We start from the raw sequence: 14310 nt of genomic DNA, 5'->3' as shown, positions 1-14310 counted from the left end.
TCTCTCTAATCTGTTTTTCCCTCTGTCAAAATTCTACAAAGTGGGGCTCCTTGGTGGCTCCACTGGCTAAGCATCTGCCTTGGGCTCAGGTCATGATCCTAGAGTCCTGGGATCAAGCCTCAATTTGGGCTCTCTTTGCCCCTCCCCCTGCTTGTACTTGCGCGCTCTCTCTCTCTCTCTCTCTCTCAAATAAATGAACAAAATCTTTATTTAAAAAAATGCTTAAAAGAAAAACTCCATAAGGGAATTACTAACCTCTTTCATACTACAAATCCAGCAACTTATAGGTAAATTATTTACCCAAGTTACTGTATATTTTTTATTGTACTGCCTGTCTCTCACAGTCTGAATAGGAAAAAGAGGCATAATTTGGCATGACTAGTACTATGTACCCACAGGTTTTCTAAATGTGATTGAATATAACCTGCCAAAGATAAAATCTAGGTGAGTGCTTGAAGTTTTTGCAATTAAGCTGCTAACTGGTCCCCTTTTAATTAATAATGCACGGAACATGCTTATACTTCACAAATTCTACTTTAAAATATTCTACTCCACTGGCAGTTCATTACCAACTTAGTGAAATCTTCTCAAAGTAAAAGTCCATAATAAGGAGCCAAAGTTGATTGTGAAAAAAATCATTCCATTCTGAATATATGTTATTAAAGATATTCTATTTTCTCATTATTACATCTGAAATATACACATACACTTACACTATAAAGAAAATACACTTATCAAGCAACCTTAAAAATGACTTACCTCTGCATCTACCTGAAATCCAAGCACATCCACAAGAACTCTACAAATGTTTCTCACATAAACCTTCCTGACTTCTAAAGCAGATTCATACCCAGCTGGCACATATTTAAGAAAATACTGCAGTAAGTGGCACAAAGCTGCTTTTAGCAAATCAGACTTAAGCCGCATAAGCACACCATCTTCAAACATGACACAGAGTTTTTCCAGTAGCATATTTAAATAGACAGGTTCAATATTTCTATAAGCTTCTGCTTCAAAGGGGAACAGTATTTTTATCAGCTTTGATAATGGTTCTTCATAGAGTTTCAACTGGTCAGCATCCATTTCTACAAGATGTTTTAATAATCCCAAAAAAGAGCTGAAGAAAGTGCTGGCTGGTTGTGCTGGTAATCCTCCAAGCTCGAAGAGTTCAGTTAAAAGGGTAATTGCTAAGGATTTAATCTTTGGACTACCATACTCTAGCAGAACACAACCTATCTGCCAAAGAAAGAGTTCTTGCCTTCTAAAAAACACAACTGCAACAATACGAATAAGAACTGTTAATAAGGTGACTTCAATAAATTCTAAATTTTCCATGTTCATGAACTGCAAAGGAGCTGGTTGTAAATATCCCACATGTTCATCTAATTGACTTAAAAATTGGCTAACTACCACTGGCCATTCCACAACATGTCCCACTGCATTTTTTCTATGGAGGTAAATGACATCTTCAAAAAGATGTAGTAATTCCTTTGTCAGAACTCCAAAAATTACAGGGTTCTTGCTTTTAAAAAGAAATAATAATGAGCAGATAACTTCACAGATTTTCTTGTGTAACATATGACAGGATGGAGTTGCTGCAATCCTCAGAAGTCTTGTTATGATCCAATTACTGAATTCTTCAAAATAAACAAAAAAGATATTAAATAAGTACATCAGAAATGCTAATTAATTTGCTAAATCCCTGATCATTCATTTTTAATTTTTTTAAAAAGATTTTATTTATTTATTTTGACAGTGAGGACGAGAGAAAGAGAGAGTATGCGCGCATGCACGCACCTAAACAGGAAGAGGAGCAGAGGCAGAGGTAAAAGCAGGCTCCTAGCTGAGCAAACAGCACAATGCAGGACTCCATCCTAGAGCCATGGGATCATAACCTCAGCTGAATGCAGACGCTTAAGGTACTGAGCCGAACCCAAGCATCCCGATTCATTTTTAAAGTATAACACTAACAAGACAGTCTAAAACATTCCCTACACAATGGAAATATGGTAATTTAGTACCAATTTTGGAGTCAAAAGTCCTAGCTTTCCAGTTAGGAGCTGTGTGAACTTTTCATTTCTCTGAACCTTGGTAACTTCATCTCTAAGAAGGGAATAATGAAGGTTACCATGAGGAATAAGTATGATGATACACATGAAATCCTCAGCAAAGTGCTTGAAGTTCAACAAATGGTTACTATTATCATTCCTTCAACAAACATTGCAACTCTGTCCCAAGTGCACAAAAACAAATGTCATTGTCCTCACGAATCTTGTAACATGGTTTCTCAAACTAAGAGATACATTTTCTATCATGACCCATTCTACATATGCATATTTCTTTTATTTAAATATATGAAACAAAGGTTTCATGAAAAAGTATTTATTACATGTAATATATTATGATATTTTCTGGTCAATTATATTTTATCTTCATAACCTACTAACAGGTTGTGACCTATTGTTTAAAAAAAGTGTGGTGAAGGGGTGCCCCAGGTGGCTCAGTCAGTTAAGTGTCTGCCTTTGGCTCAGGTCATGATCCCAGGGCCCTGGGATCAAGCCCCACTTGGGAGCTGCCTGCTCAGTGAAGAGTCTGCTTCTCTCCCTAAGACTCTGCATCTGCTAGTACTCTCTCTCAAATGAATAAATAAAAAAATCTTTAAAAAAATTAAATTAAGGGGCGCCTGGGTGGCTCAGTGGGTTAAAGCCTCTGCCTTCGGCTCAGGTCATGATCCCAGGGTCCTGGGATCAAGCCCCGCATCGGGCTCTCTGCTCAGCAGGGAGCCTGCTTCCTCCTCTCTCTCTCTGCCTGCCTCTCTGCCTACTTGCGATCTCTGTCAAATAAATAAATAAAATCTTTAAAAAAAAATCCTTTAAAAAAATTAAATTAAATTTTAAAGGTGGCAAAGAATGCAAACAGGTTTTATAATCCAGCTTAGTAACCGCTGTGATAGAAGAAATGCAGAACACTGTACTAATAGAACCTAAAGAAGGAGCAACTAAGCCATTGCTAGGGCGGGCAGTCAGGAGTTCTAGTCAGAAAACACTTTTTGGAGGACATGCTATCAAAGCTGAATACTGAAATTCAAGTAAAAATATTTTAAATACCCTATGCGTTGTACAGAAAAAAAAAAAAAGATATTTGCTTCACATCTCGTTACAAGGAGGCCAATAAAGGGATAAAAGTAGTGGGAAAAATAAGGGTAAAGCCTAGAAAAAAGCTTCAACATCTAGGATTTAGCAAAATTGTTTTTAAAGGGCTAGATAGGAAATATTTTGGGTGTGAAATACTTATGGCCTCCATGTCAACTACTCAACGTTGCCTTTCTAGTAGTTACAGAAAATAAGGAAATACAATGAGTAAAAGCATGGGTTTTCTGATAAAACTTTTTTTTACAAAGAAAAGGCAGCCAGCCTGTGGGCCACAAAATTACTAATGCCTGATCTAAAAGAGATTATCAAAAACAGAAAAAAGAAAACTGCTCAAGTATTCAATGGCAAATAAACAAATTTGATTACTTCTATTCAATCCTGGGTACCTACTTCATAAGAAAAGAAAATAAAGATGCATAAAACAAAACTAAACATTACCATTTTGCTCTCTTAAATTCAGAGCAAATACGACTAAAATGTGCATAAAATGTATGTTATATTTCAGAAGAGCAAAAGAGGGTAGATTTCATAAAACCAATTGGAAATGCATGCATAAATAGCAGGACTTACCAATACAACTGCCTTTGGCCTCATTTTGGCCTTGGCTTCCATTCACGTTTACAAACATAAGTGGGGAAGACTTCATTATATGCTGGATGAAATCAAGCAACATCACAGAGGTTGGCTGAGAGTCAGTTTTCTTTACAAGTTCTAGAGCAACTAAAATAATAAAAGATTCATTTTAAAGAGTCATGAAAATTAGATGGCAGTCCTTTTGTTAAAAAACTAGACTTTGGTGACCAGAACTATGTCCAGCACAGTATTCATGATAAACTGATGGGACTAAACTCTACAATCCTATCTTTTTAATTTTAAATGTTTAATAATCATGTACATTCATCTATTATACACTAATTCACCAAATACAGATTAAAGGCCTACAAGATGCCTGGCAATGTACTATAATCTGAGTGGGGGAAAAAAACTTCACCTGATTAGGTGAGGGAATCAGACAAACTAATAATTATAATATGGTATGTTAACTGCACCAATCCACAATAGAGGAAACAAGTGTTTCCTGGATGATGAGATTCAACCAGGAACTGCTTCTGGTTAGGAGATTCTGGTTAGGGAGGGGAAGGGCAAGTGGTCTAAACAAGGAGAGTACTATATGAAAACACATCTTCCAAATATTCAGTAGTCCTTTGTTATTTTTCAGCAACTCTTAATTTCATAGATTGAAAAAAGAAAGGCTAACTGTCTATTTTAAGTCATAATATCTGTGCTGAATTTGGAAGTAAGTTTATACACTACAAGCCAAATGCTACTCTACATTACCCCTTCCATGTAATTTTAACAGATATGACAAATGTGACACTATCTTGCCAAGTCGGTAATATTTGTCTCTTAGACTCCCACAAACAGGAGTTGCTCCAACAACTCACAAGATCTTACTACCTCCCACAGAGTCACCAAGTCTTAATTAGAGTTTTTAAATGGCATTTGTTTCTCAACCACTAGTGTAAGACCTAGCTAAAACAGGGTCCACATCATTAGAAATGGCTATTTTTTATCTATCATCTATTAATAAATCAAAGAAGAATGCCATAGCAAGCAGCAGAAAATCTAGACAACAAGCAGGTAAACAGAATTACTTTAAACGCCTAAATCACATATGTAATAGTTAATATTATAAATAAGTTTCTTGAAAATAGTAACTATCATGAATACTAACTCTATATTTAAAACTACATGAGAAAAATGCTATCATAATGTTGTATATATGAAAAGGAAAACAGTTTAATTCATAAAATTTATATAAGAAATAACTGTTTCTTACCAACATTTACATCTGTAAGTATTCGGTCAATGAACTGACATAAAATTTGTCTCGGCTTCTGTACAACTGTATTATATTCCTCTGGACTGGCACTAAAATAGATAAGATTTAAATAAGATAAAAAGTTGTTAAGCCTTAAAGTGACTTACAATTTCATTTGTAAAAATTTCTCTAAATTTGAATTTATCAAATGTATTTAGTTTTAATGTTGACATTCATTGTACCCTTCTGTTTAAAAATTAAAGAAAAATCTAAACACGTTACTGATTTATAAGGGAAAAAAAAATGCTAAATGATACCAGAGGCACCCAATATGCAAAATCTAGACCTGCCCTGCCCAATATAGTAGCCATTATTTATGTAGCTATAGAGCACCTGAAATGTGGTTAGCCCAAATTGAGATGTGCTTTAAGTATAAGATATACTCTGAATTTTTAATATTTGGTACAGAAAATATATATCTCATTAGTAATTTTATATTAACTACATGCAGAAATAATAGAGATGCTGAGTTACATAAAATACATTAAAAATTACTTTCACCTATTTTATTTTTTGTCATGTGGCTACTATAAAATTTTTAATTATACATGTAGCTTGCATTTTATTCATATTGATGTAGACCTGGAAAATCTACTAAACATAGTTTCTTCAACAAATGAATTCTAAAGGAAAAAAAGAGGAGAAACCTTTAACAAAGACTTAAGACCAAATCAATCAATTACAATCTATGATCCTACAATGGATCCTAATTTAAAAAAAAAAAACAAGCTAAAAAAAAACAAAAAAACAAAAATAAAACTATTAGCAAACTGTATATGACAACTGGAAAAATTTAAACAGAGGCTAGATATTTGATGTTATTAAGAAATCATTCTTAGGTATGACAATGGTATTACGGTATGTTTAAAAAGTCTTTATCCTTTACAGATAAATATTGGTATTTATAGATGAAACGATGTTTCAAGTTTGCTTCAAAGTAATCTGAGTTCAGAGGAAGAGGGCCATGAATAAATAATTATTGGGTTGAATGGGCAACTGATACATCATTTTCCTTCTTTTTGATGTTTGAAATTTTCCACAATTAAAATTCAATAAAGTATTAGGGAAATTACATATAATTACATAAAGTATTAGAATTAATCAAGAAAAAATAAACATTAAGAGAAGATAATAATTAAGCAGAGCAACTGTATCTTAGAATCCCAAATGAATTGAACTTAAGATCCATGATTTGGTATAAACTAGTACAGAACTGAATGTAAGAATATAGTAGTAAGTCTGTATTCTACCACACTGGATGAAGAATTATACAGTCATTCATACAAACAACCATTTATTTAGCACCTATAATGTGCCACACTAAATACCAGAAACTACCACTGGGAGAGGTGAAAGACAAGTTAGTGGAGGAGACTGGTAAATCAACCTAGGCCTCTATCCAGGGTGAACTGTGAGGCCAGTCACTGAAACAGTTAACACAGAAGGAAGCACAGGTCTGGGGAGAAAAACAAAACCAGTTTTAGAAATACTGAATTTAAGGTCTCAAGGGAACAACTAAGTGGGATGCACAAAAGATTGTTGGAATTAAAGTTCTAGTCCCTCAAGGGGTGCCTGGCTGGCTCAGTCCACAAAGCCTGTGAGTGGCTCTATGATCTCCGGGTGGTAAATTCAAGCCCCACAGTGGGCGTAGAGTTTATGGGAAAAAAAATTTTTTTTTGAAAGCTCTAGTCCTCAAGAAATATCTAGCCTAGAGATATAGATTATCATTATATAACAATACCTATCAAACAAGGCTAAACACATTGTCTACATTAATGTGTATTTCACAAGTGGTATAATAGCAATATTAAACCCTAATTTACAAGTAAGGAGGCTGACGTTCACGGAAATTACATTATCTAACACTACTATAGTTTGTGGTAGTGGAAGCCTTGAAAATTAGTGCAATATAAGAAGTAATAAGGAAGCCAAAGAGAAAACCCGACATTAAAGTTAAAGGGGCCATGAAGGAGAAAGGAAAAGAGCCAGAAAAACAAAAAGAAACCATAAGAGGTATGTTCTAGAAACCAAGGTTAGAATTACAAAGAGGGAGCTCTAGACAGGATCAAATTAAATTTGTTTGTGAAAATGTCCTTTGAATATATTTTTTATTATGGTCACATATACTTAACATAAAATTTATTTTAACCACTTTAATTATACTGTTCCATGGTATTTAGTATATTCACATTATTCTATACCATCACCACCATCTCCAGAACTTTTTTATCCTCTCAAGCTGGAACTACTAAGTTACTGAAATTAACAAATACTGACAAGTAATACAAACCCTAGGTATATAGAATCAAAGGCCAAGTAGTTGTAGTTTTACATGAAAATGAAACAAACTTGGTGCTATTTATCTTATTATTTAAACCAGCCTTAGCCCATAGAAATAATGCAAGTCACATGTGCAATTCAAATTTTTCTAAGTAGCCACATTAAGAATAGAAAGAAACAGCAATTTTCGTAACATTATTATCTAAAATATAATTTGAACATGTAATTGATATTAAAATTATTAAAGAGACAGTTTTATCTATATATATTTTTTATACTGACTCTTTGAAATCCAGTATGTATCTTACATTTACAGAACATCTTTTTTTTTTTTAAGATTTTATTTATCTATTTATTTATTTGACAGATCACAAGTAGGCAGAGAGGCAGGCAGAGAGAGAGGAGGAAGCAGGCTCCCTGCTGAGCCAAGAGCCCGATGCGGGGCTCTATCCCAGGACTCTGAGATCATAACCTGAGCTGAAGGCAGAGGCTTTAATCCACTGAGCCACACAGGCACCCCCATTTACAGAACATCTTAAGTTAGACAAACCACAGGTGGCTACATTTGGCTAGTGGCTACCATATTATATGACATTACAGATTTAAATATAACAAAAAATTTTAAAAGTCTAAAATTACAAGATAATACCAATTGTTTTAGACAAAGTCAAGAGAGTTTGTCTTTACAAACCAAGTGTAATTTAGCAAGTATCATCTAGAAATGTAAAATGGGGAGTATTGAGAGAGGAATCAGGACTGTGGGTGGTAGTAAGTTTTCTACAAAGTTTAATTTTCTATAAAGACAATTTATATCATTTTTATCAAAATTTTTGATACACTATCAACTTGTGTCATTTTTATAAAAAAAAAAATTTTTAAGTAGGCTCCCGGTCCAACATGGAGCTTGAACTCACAATCCCAAAATCAAGTCACACATGTATCAACTGAGCCAGTCAGGTGCCCCATTTTTAATCAGTTTTTTTAAAAGATGAGTTGATTATCATTCATTAGATGTACTATTAGAATACTCACTCATGGGAGAGTGAACATTTCTTTTTATACAACCTCTACGATGAACTGACCTAAGAGGGTATACTTAGGAGGAAATTTAAATATCTCCTGAAGGTTGGATACATTAGCAAATACTTGATTATCTCTTCTGGGGCAAACATCAAATACCAGGTTAACCAAGATATCATGCATCAAACCTAAAAAAATGTGTAGATTAAAAGTTAAAAAAGTAAACAGGTAATTTCAACACAGCATGGTTAAGTGTCAATAGAGCCAAGACATAGCACAAGAAGGACACTCAGCCCTGAGCAGAGCCTATGGGTCCAGGCTCCCTGAAGGAAGTGATACAAAACTTTGCCTAAGGGGCTAGGCAAGTAAAATAAGGGAAAGGAGGAAGTATTCCAAGCAGAGGAAACAGCATGCGCAAAGGCATGGGAACAGGAACACAGGCTGCTCTAGAAACTATAAGGAGTTCTATATGGCTAAAGAAGAGGGAGGCAGTAATTGGAAATGAAGCTGAAGGTCAAAGCTCAAAGAACCAAAGAGTCTGGATTTTGTACTGAAGACAATGAGACATTGAAAAGTTCTAAAAGTAAGTGAGTGAAAGGTAAACGTTATTAAAATTTGAATTCACTTGTTATTTCCCTGTCTAAAACATTCCAATGGTTTCCCACTGCACTTAAATAATAAGTAATAATGATAATAATGGGCCAGAATAAACTCCTTGTTCTGTCCTATAAGGTACTAAAAAGGACCTGGCCCATGGCTACTCCTCCACCATTGATTCACACCAGTCCCTTCAGTGTTTCCTATGGTTTTATCCTTCTTCCCATTCTTTAAAAAAAACGTAGGCTCACTCCCACCTAGAGACCCTTAAACTTCCCATTCAATCTCAGACACTTCTCCCATTTTCACATGACTGGCTTCTTCTCACCATTCAAATCTCCTCTAGTGGCTAATATTAATGCTTCCCAGACTTTCATCTCCCTCCCATTCCCCATTTAATATTTTCTTTATTTCTTAAAATTTATTTTATTTTTTAATTAACATGTAATGTATTATGTGTTACATGTGATGTGAATCATCAGTGTTATATAATTCACAGCACTCACCACAGCACATACCCTCCCATGTCCATCACCCAGCCACCCTATCCTTCCCATCCCCCCCCACACCCAGCAATCCTGTTTTCTGAGATGAAGAGTCTCTTACGGTTTGTCTCCCTCCCCAGTCCTATCTTATTTCATTTTTCCCTCTCTTCTTCCCATGAACCCCCACTCTACCTCTCAAATTTCTCATATCAGAGATTTGTGATAATTGTCATGTGATCATGTGATAATTGTCTTTCTCTGACTGACTTATTTCACTTAGCATAATACCCTCTAGTTCCATCCACGTCATCACAAATGCAAGATTTCGTTTTTGATGGCTGCATAGTATTCCATTATATATATACCGCATCTTCTTTATCCATTCATTTGCTGATGGACATCTAGGCTCTTTCCATGGTTTGGCTATTGTGGGCATTGCTGCTATAAACACTGGGGTATACATGCCTCTTCGATCCCTACATTCATATCTTTAGGGTAAATACCCAGTCTCATTTAATATTTTAAAAGCAACTTTCATTACCTGAAAGTATCTTGTGATTACAAAGTAATTTAATTTTTTTCTTTATGCTTTTTTTTAAATAAAGACTTTATTTATTTGACAGAGAGAGAGTGTGAGCACAAGTAGGCAGAGCAGCAGGCAGAGAGAAAGAGAGAAGCAGACTCTCTGCTGAGCAGGGAGCCCAATGCGGGGCTTGATCCTAGGACCCTAGGATCACGACATGAGCTGAAGGCAGCCACTTAACTGACTGAGCCACCCAGGTACCCCTACAAAGTAATTTTAAACAGGAAGATCAGAGAAGGCCTCTCTGAAATGACATCTGAATGGAACCAGTCTATTCAGAGAGAAGAACAAGGTGCAAAAGATTGAAGGCAGGAATGACCTTGGCGCATATGAAAAATAAGGCCAATGTCACTGGAGCAGAGTCCACATATCCTAATATGTGGCTTTGAGGTTAGAGAAAGGCAGAGGAGAGATTATACAGGACCTTAGAGGCCTTGGGAGAAGTTTGGATTTTATCCTAAGTGTGCTGGAAAACTAACAGAAGTTTTAAACAGAGGAGTAATGCAAATAATCTACAACATAATTTAAGCTATTAAAATCACTTTGCCCCCCACCCAGAAAATATCACTTTGGTTGCTGAATGAGAAATCCATTTTAAGTGGGTAAAATGGAAACAGAGAGGTTAACTGAGAGGTTACAATAATAGTCTAGATAAGAGGGGTGCCTGGGTGACTCAGTGGGTTAAAGCTTCTGCCTTCGGCTCAGGTCATGGTCCCAGGGTCCTGGGATCGAGCCCCACATCGGGCTCTCTGCTCAGCAGGAAACTTGCTTCCTCCTCTCTAGCTCTGCCTGCCTCTCCACCTACTTGTGATCTCTGTCTGTCAAATAAATAAAATCTTAAAAAAAAAAATTATTAAAAAAAAATAGCCTAGATAAGAAATTATAAGAATAGCAGTGGAGACGGTGAGAAGTATATTTTAAAGGCAGGGTTGTCAGGACTTGCTGATAGATTATTAAGGGATAAGGAAAAGAATCAAGAACAACCCCTAGGCTTTTGGTTGGTACATTTACAATAACCTGGGGAAGGAACAAGTTTAAAGACAGTAAATCAAGAGTTCTGCTTTGGATGTTAATTTTCATTTCAGGTATAGATGTTCAACAGTAAGCAAACTAATAATATCTCTGGGTAGATATAAATTTGGGAGTTGCCAGCATATATATGATATTTAAAGCCATGGGACTTAGATGAAGTTATTTAGGAAGAGAGTAAAGATGAAGAAAGGAACAAAGGATGTAGCAAAAGCACATGGGACGTCAAGAATGATTCCTACACTTCTGGTTTGGAAAAATGAGTGAATATGGTATCATTTACTGAGCTACCCACACCTCAGTGAATGGGAAGGGAAAAAAAGTTGGGGAGGGTGGAATATGTGGAAAAGTTGTATTGGCTCTGCTGAGCCTTTGTTGTTGTTGTTGTTGTTGTTGTTGTTGTTGTTGTTGAAGGGAGAGAGACAGAGAGCGCTCAGTTTTGGGGGAAGAGGGGAGAGGAGAGGGAGAAAGAATCTCAAACACACTCCCCACTGAGTTGGGAGCCCAACGCAATCTCACGACCCTGAGATCCTGACCTGAACCGAAATCAAGAGTCAGACACTTAACCAAATGAGCAACCCAGGTGCCAAGCTATGTTGAGTCTTAATGGCATATGGGACAGCCAGCTAAAACTGCCAGTATACAGTTGATAAATATTCTATAGGAAATGGATGTGGTCTGGAGAAACATATCTGCAATCATCAAATAGATGGTAGCTGAAGGCAGGAATGGATGGGATCACCCTGAAAGACTATGCAGAGAAAAGAGTGCTAATAGCAAAAAACAAGAAGCAAAATTTATCAGAGACATAAGAGTCCCACATTAAGACAGTTAACATCTCACTTTTTTTCAGAAATCAAATCGCCAGTCAATTAATGGGAAAAAAAGATAGGGGATGAAAAGGCCTTGATGCCTTCCTTGAATCTGAAACCCGGCTCTGATAATGCTCTCTCTTCTGACTTTGGTTCTTCAATTTCTGTAACTCAGTTTCTTACTGAATAGTGATAAAATACACTCCTTTCTACATCATGAAGATACTGTGAGATGGAATAGGCTTGAATGAAGCAGTTGCAATAAGAAACTCATGATAGTTAAAACTATTATTATACAATTCTCCATGCGTCACTTTTTCTATTCTTTGCCTTAAAATAGCCACAATTAAATGAAATGAAAGGTAACATTAAGCCCTGGTGATGTAAGAGACTATAAATAAATCCAAGATACTATTACTTGTACTAGCAAGTCTCATAAAGGAAGAAAAAAGAAGTAAGAAAAATATTAATTCTACACTAAAACGAGATGGAAAAAAAATATCGAGCTTCACATTGAGCCTGAAAGATGAAATCTGTACATCAATTTCCTAAAATGAGCACCTGTATTCATGTTCCTTTATAAAATGTTAACACAAAGTATGCTTGCAACAGCCATGCAAAGTAAAAAAACAAAAACAAAAACACACAGAAACAGAATGATTCGGTTAACACAAGTGTGCTTCCTTCATTTTTCCTCTTATTTATGTGACTGAGGAAGACTAAATATCCTTGTAAGGCCAACAAGTGGGGATGAACACAACTGCTCCGCAAAAAGAAAGGAATTAAATATCCCATGGACTTTATATGTCAATTCTGACTTTGTGTGCTTAGTTTTCAAGCAGCTTTAAAAATTGGGAAGCAATTATTCAACTGATAGTTCAACTGCAGTAGTGGTACAAGCCCACTTTTTTTTCGTTCCCAATGGGTTACAACTTAAAAAACAAAAAAACAAAAAAGGGAAAACAAACACGCTGCCTTCTTTAGGCCTGGTTGAGGGCAAGTTGCTCGTGTGCCGAAGGTGGATGGCAGCCATCCACATCCCTCCCCTCTCTTCAGGTGGGTACTGGTTTACGGGATCTTACTCTTCGGTTTACAGAAAACAGGCCTTTGCAAATAAAACAATACTAAGTTATCTTTAAATTTTGGCAACATTCTGCGCACACTTGTGTCTTGCGGACGTTGTGGCAGATCCCTGGGACTTCTGACTAAAATAACGGATTGGGTAACGGACGACCAACAGGAAATGGGTCCTATCTTCAGAACGGCCTATGGTTTCATTTTGAAGAAACCAACTGCCCTTTTTAGCAATTGGCCTTCCTCGCTCAAAATGAGAACCAGTGATTTTTCTTCTAAAGAGGTAGTTTAGGTCAAAACGTAAAGCTAAAAACCCAAGTCCTCCCTGAGCGATCACAAAGAATATAAATCGGGGAAGTTCACGGGTCAAGTCCCTCATCTAAAGAAAGAGGTTTCCGGAAGTAAATGAGTGTAGAAAGTGATCGGAAGGGACGGCTCTCTCCAGCTGCGGGGCACAAGCCCCGGGTTAGGGACAAGCTCCAGGGCGCCGCTGAGGTCAAGCAGGGTCGGCGAACACCTGTCCCTGGACCGGCTTCCCAAAGGCCTGCGGCAACACCTCGCATATTTTAAACCACCTCTCTGAGAGAGAAGTACGGAAACCAGTCGCGAAACATCCCCAAGAGCTGGGCTTGAGGGTTTCCGAGCCGGCAAGCGCGCTGCTGGGGGGTGTGGGGAAGAGCACGTGAGACGCCAGCTTGGTCGGGCGGAGGAGGACGCGGGACCGGGAGCGGCCGGGCCTGGCCCTACCTGCCCAACTCCCTCAGAGCGGGGATCATAGACGCCAGCTCCAAGCCGTGGTCGCCCATGCTGAGGAAGCGCGGCATTCATCAACGGTGCCTACGCTGACTCCCGGCGTCTCCACAGCTACCTCTGGTGCGAAAGCGCGGCGCCCGACGGTGCCTCGCCAGGCCCAAAACTCCTCCCGGAAGCCGTGGCTCATCCTGCTCTGTTAGTCTTTGCTCTTTTTCCTCGTAGGACCCGGGGGAGGCCGGGAGGCAGAAAAGGGGTGGGGCCAGCAGATGTCGCGCGCGCCGGTCTGATTTCCGACCGCGGATCCGGCTTAGGGCAGAACTCGGGGCGGCGTGATTCGCGGGGAATTTTGGTTTCTAGCCGGCGCCCTTTGCTACTCCCACCCTGGGAGTCCCAGAAAGGCGAGAGCCTAGGTTCTGGTGAAGAAACAGGCCTAACGGGCACAGCCCTGCCTCCCTCTCATCACCAAAGTGAGAACAGAGACATTTCGACGAGTAAAGGGCATGACTGACTAGATACTAGGTCTCCCCATGGCGGAAAGCCCTCAGATTTCTGTCACTTTCTGGGCATCCTTTCTGAGAGATAAGAGACACCCTGTCTTCCCTGTTTCAGCGGGTTCTTTCCCACTTCAAGTCAGGCTTTCTCG

General features: G+C 37.8%; 1 protein-coding gene across 2 annotated transcripts in view; it reads right to left on the bottom strand.

Annotated features, from left to right (window-relative positions):
* The window catches only part of LOC111147364 (ATR serine/threonine kinase), a 96446-nt gene extending 82726 nt beyond the window's left edge, over window positions 1–13720 (bottom strand). For both annotated transcript variants that reach the window (XM_022503368.1, XM_022503376.1), the window contains exons 1-4: window positions 13662–13720; window positions 4993–5084; window positions 3723–3872; window positions 760–1637 (exon numbers count right to left, since the gene is read on the bottom strand). In XM_022503368.1, the coding sequence (XP_022359076.1) occupies window positions 760–1637; window positions 3723–3872; window positions 4993–5084; window positions 13662–13720 (1179 nt within the window). The remainder of the gene's footprint in view (window positions 1–759; window positions 1638–3722; window positions 3873–4992; window positions 5085–13661) is intronic.
* Window positions 13721–14310: the final 590 nt, after the last annotated feature.

The sequence above is a fragment of the Enhydra lutris genome, unplaced genomic scaffold (assembly GCF_002288905.1).
Source record: "Enhydra lutris kenyoni isolate GAN:26980312 unplaced genomic scaffold, ASM228890v2 scaffoldscaffold2, whole genome shotgun sequence".
Lineage (NCBI taxonomy): Eukaryota > Metazoa > Chordata > Mammalia > Carnivora > Mustelidae > Enhydra > Enhydra lutris.
Note: the sequence above shows the minus strand (reverse complement) of the source record. Positions and strands in the feature narration are given on the sequence as shown.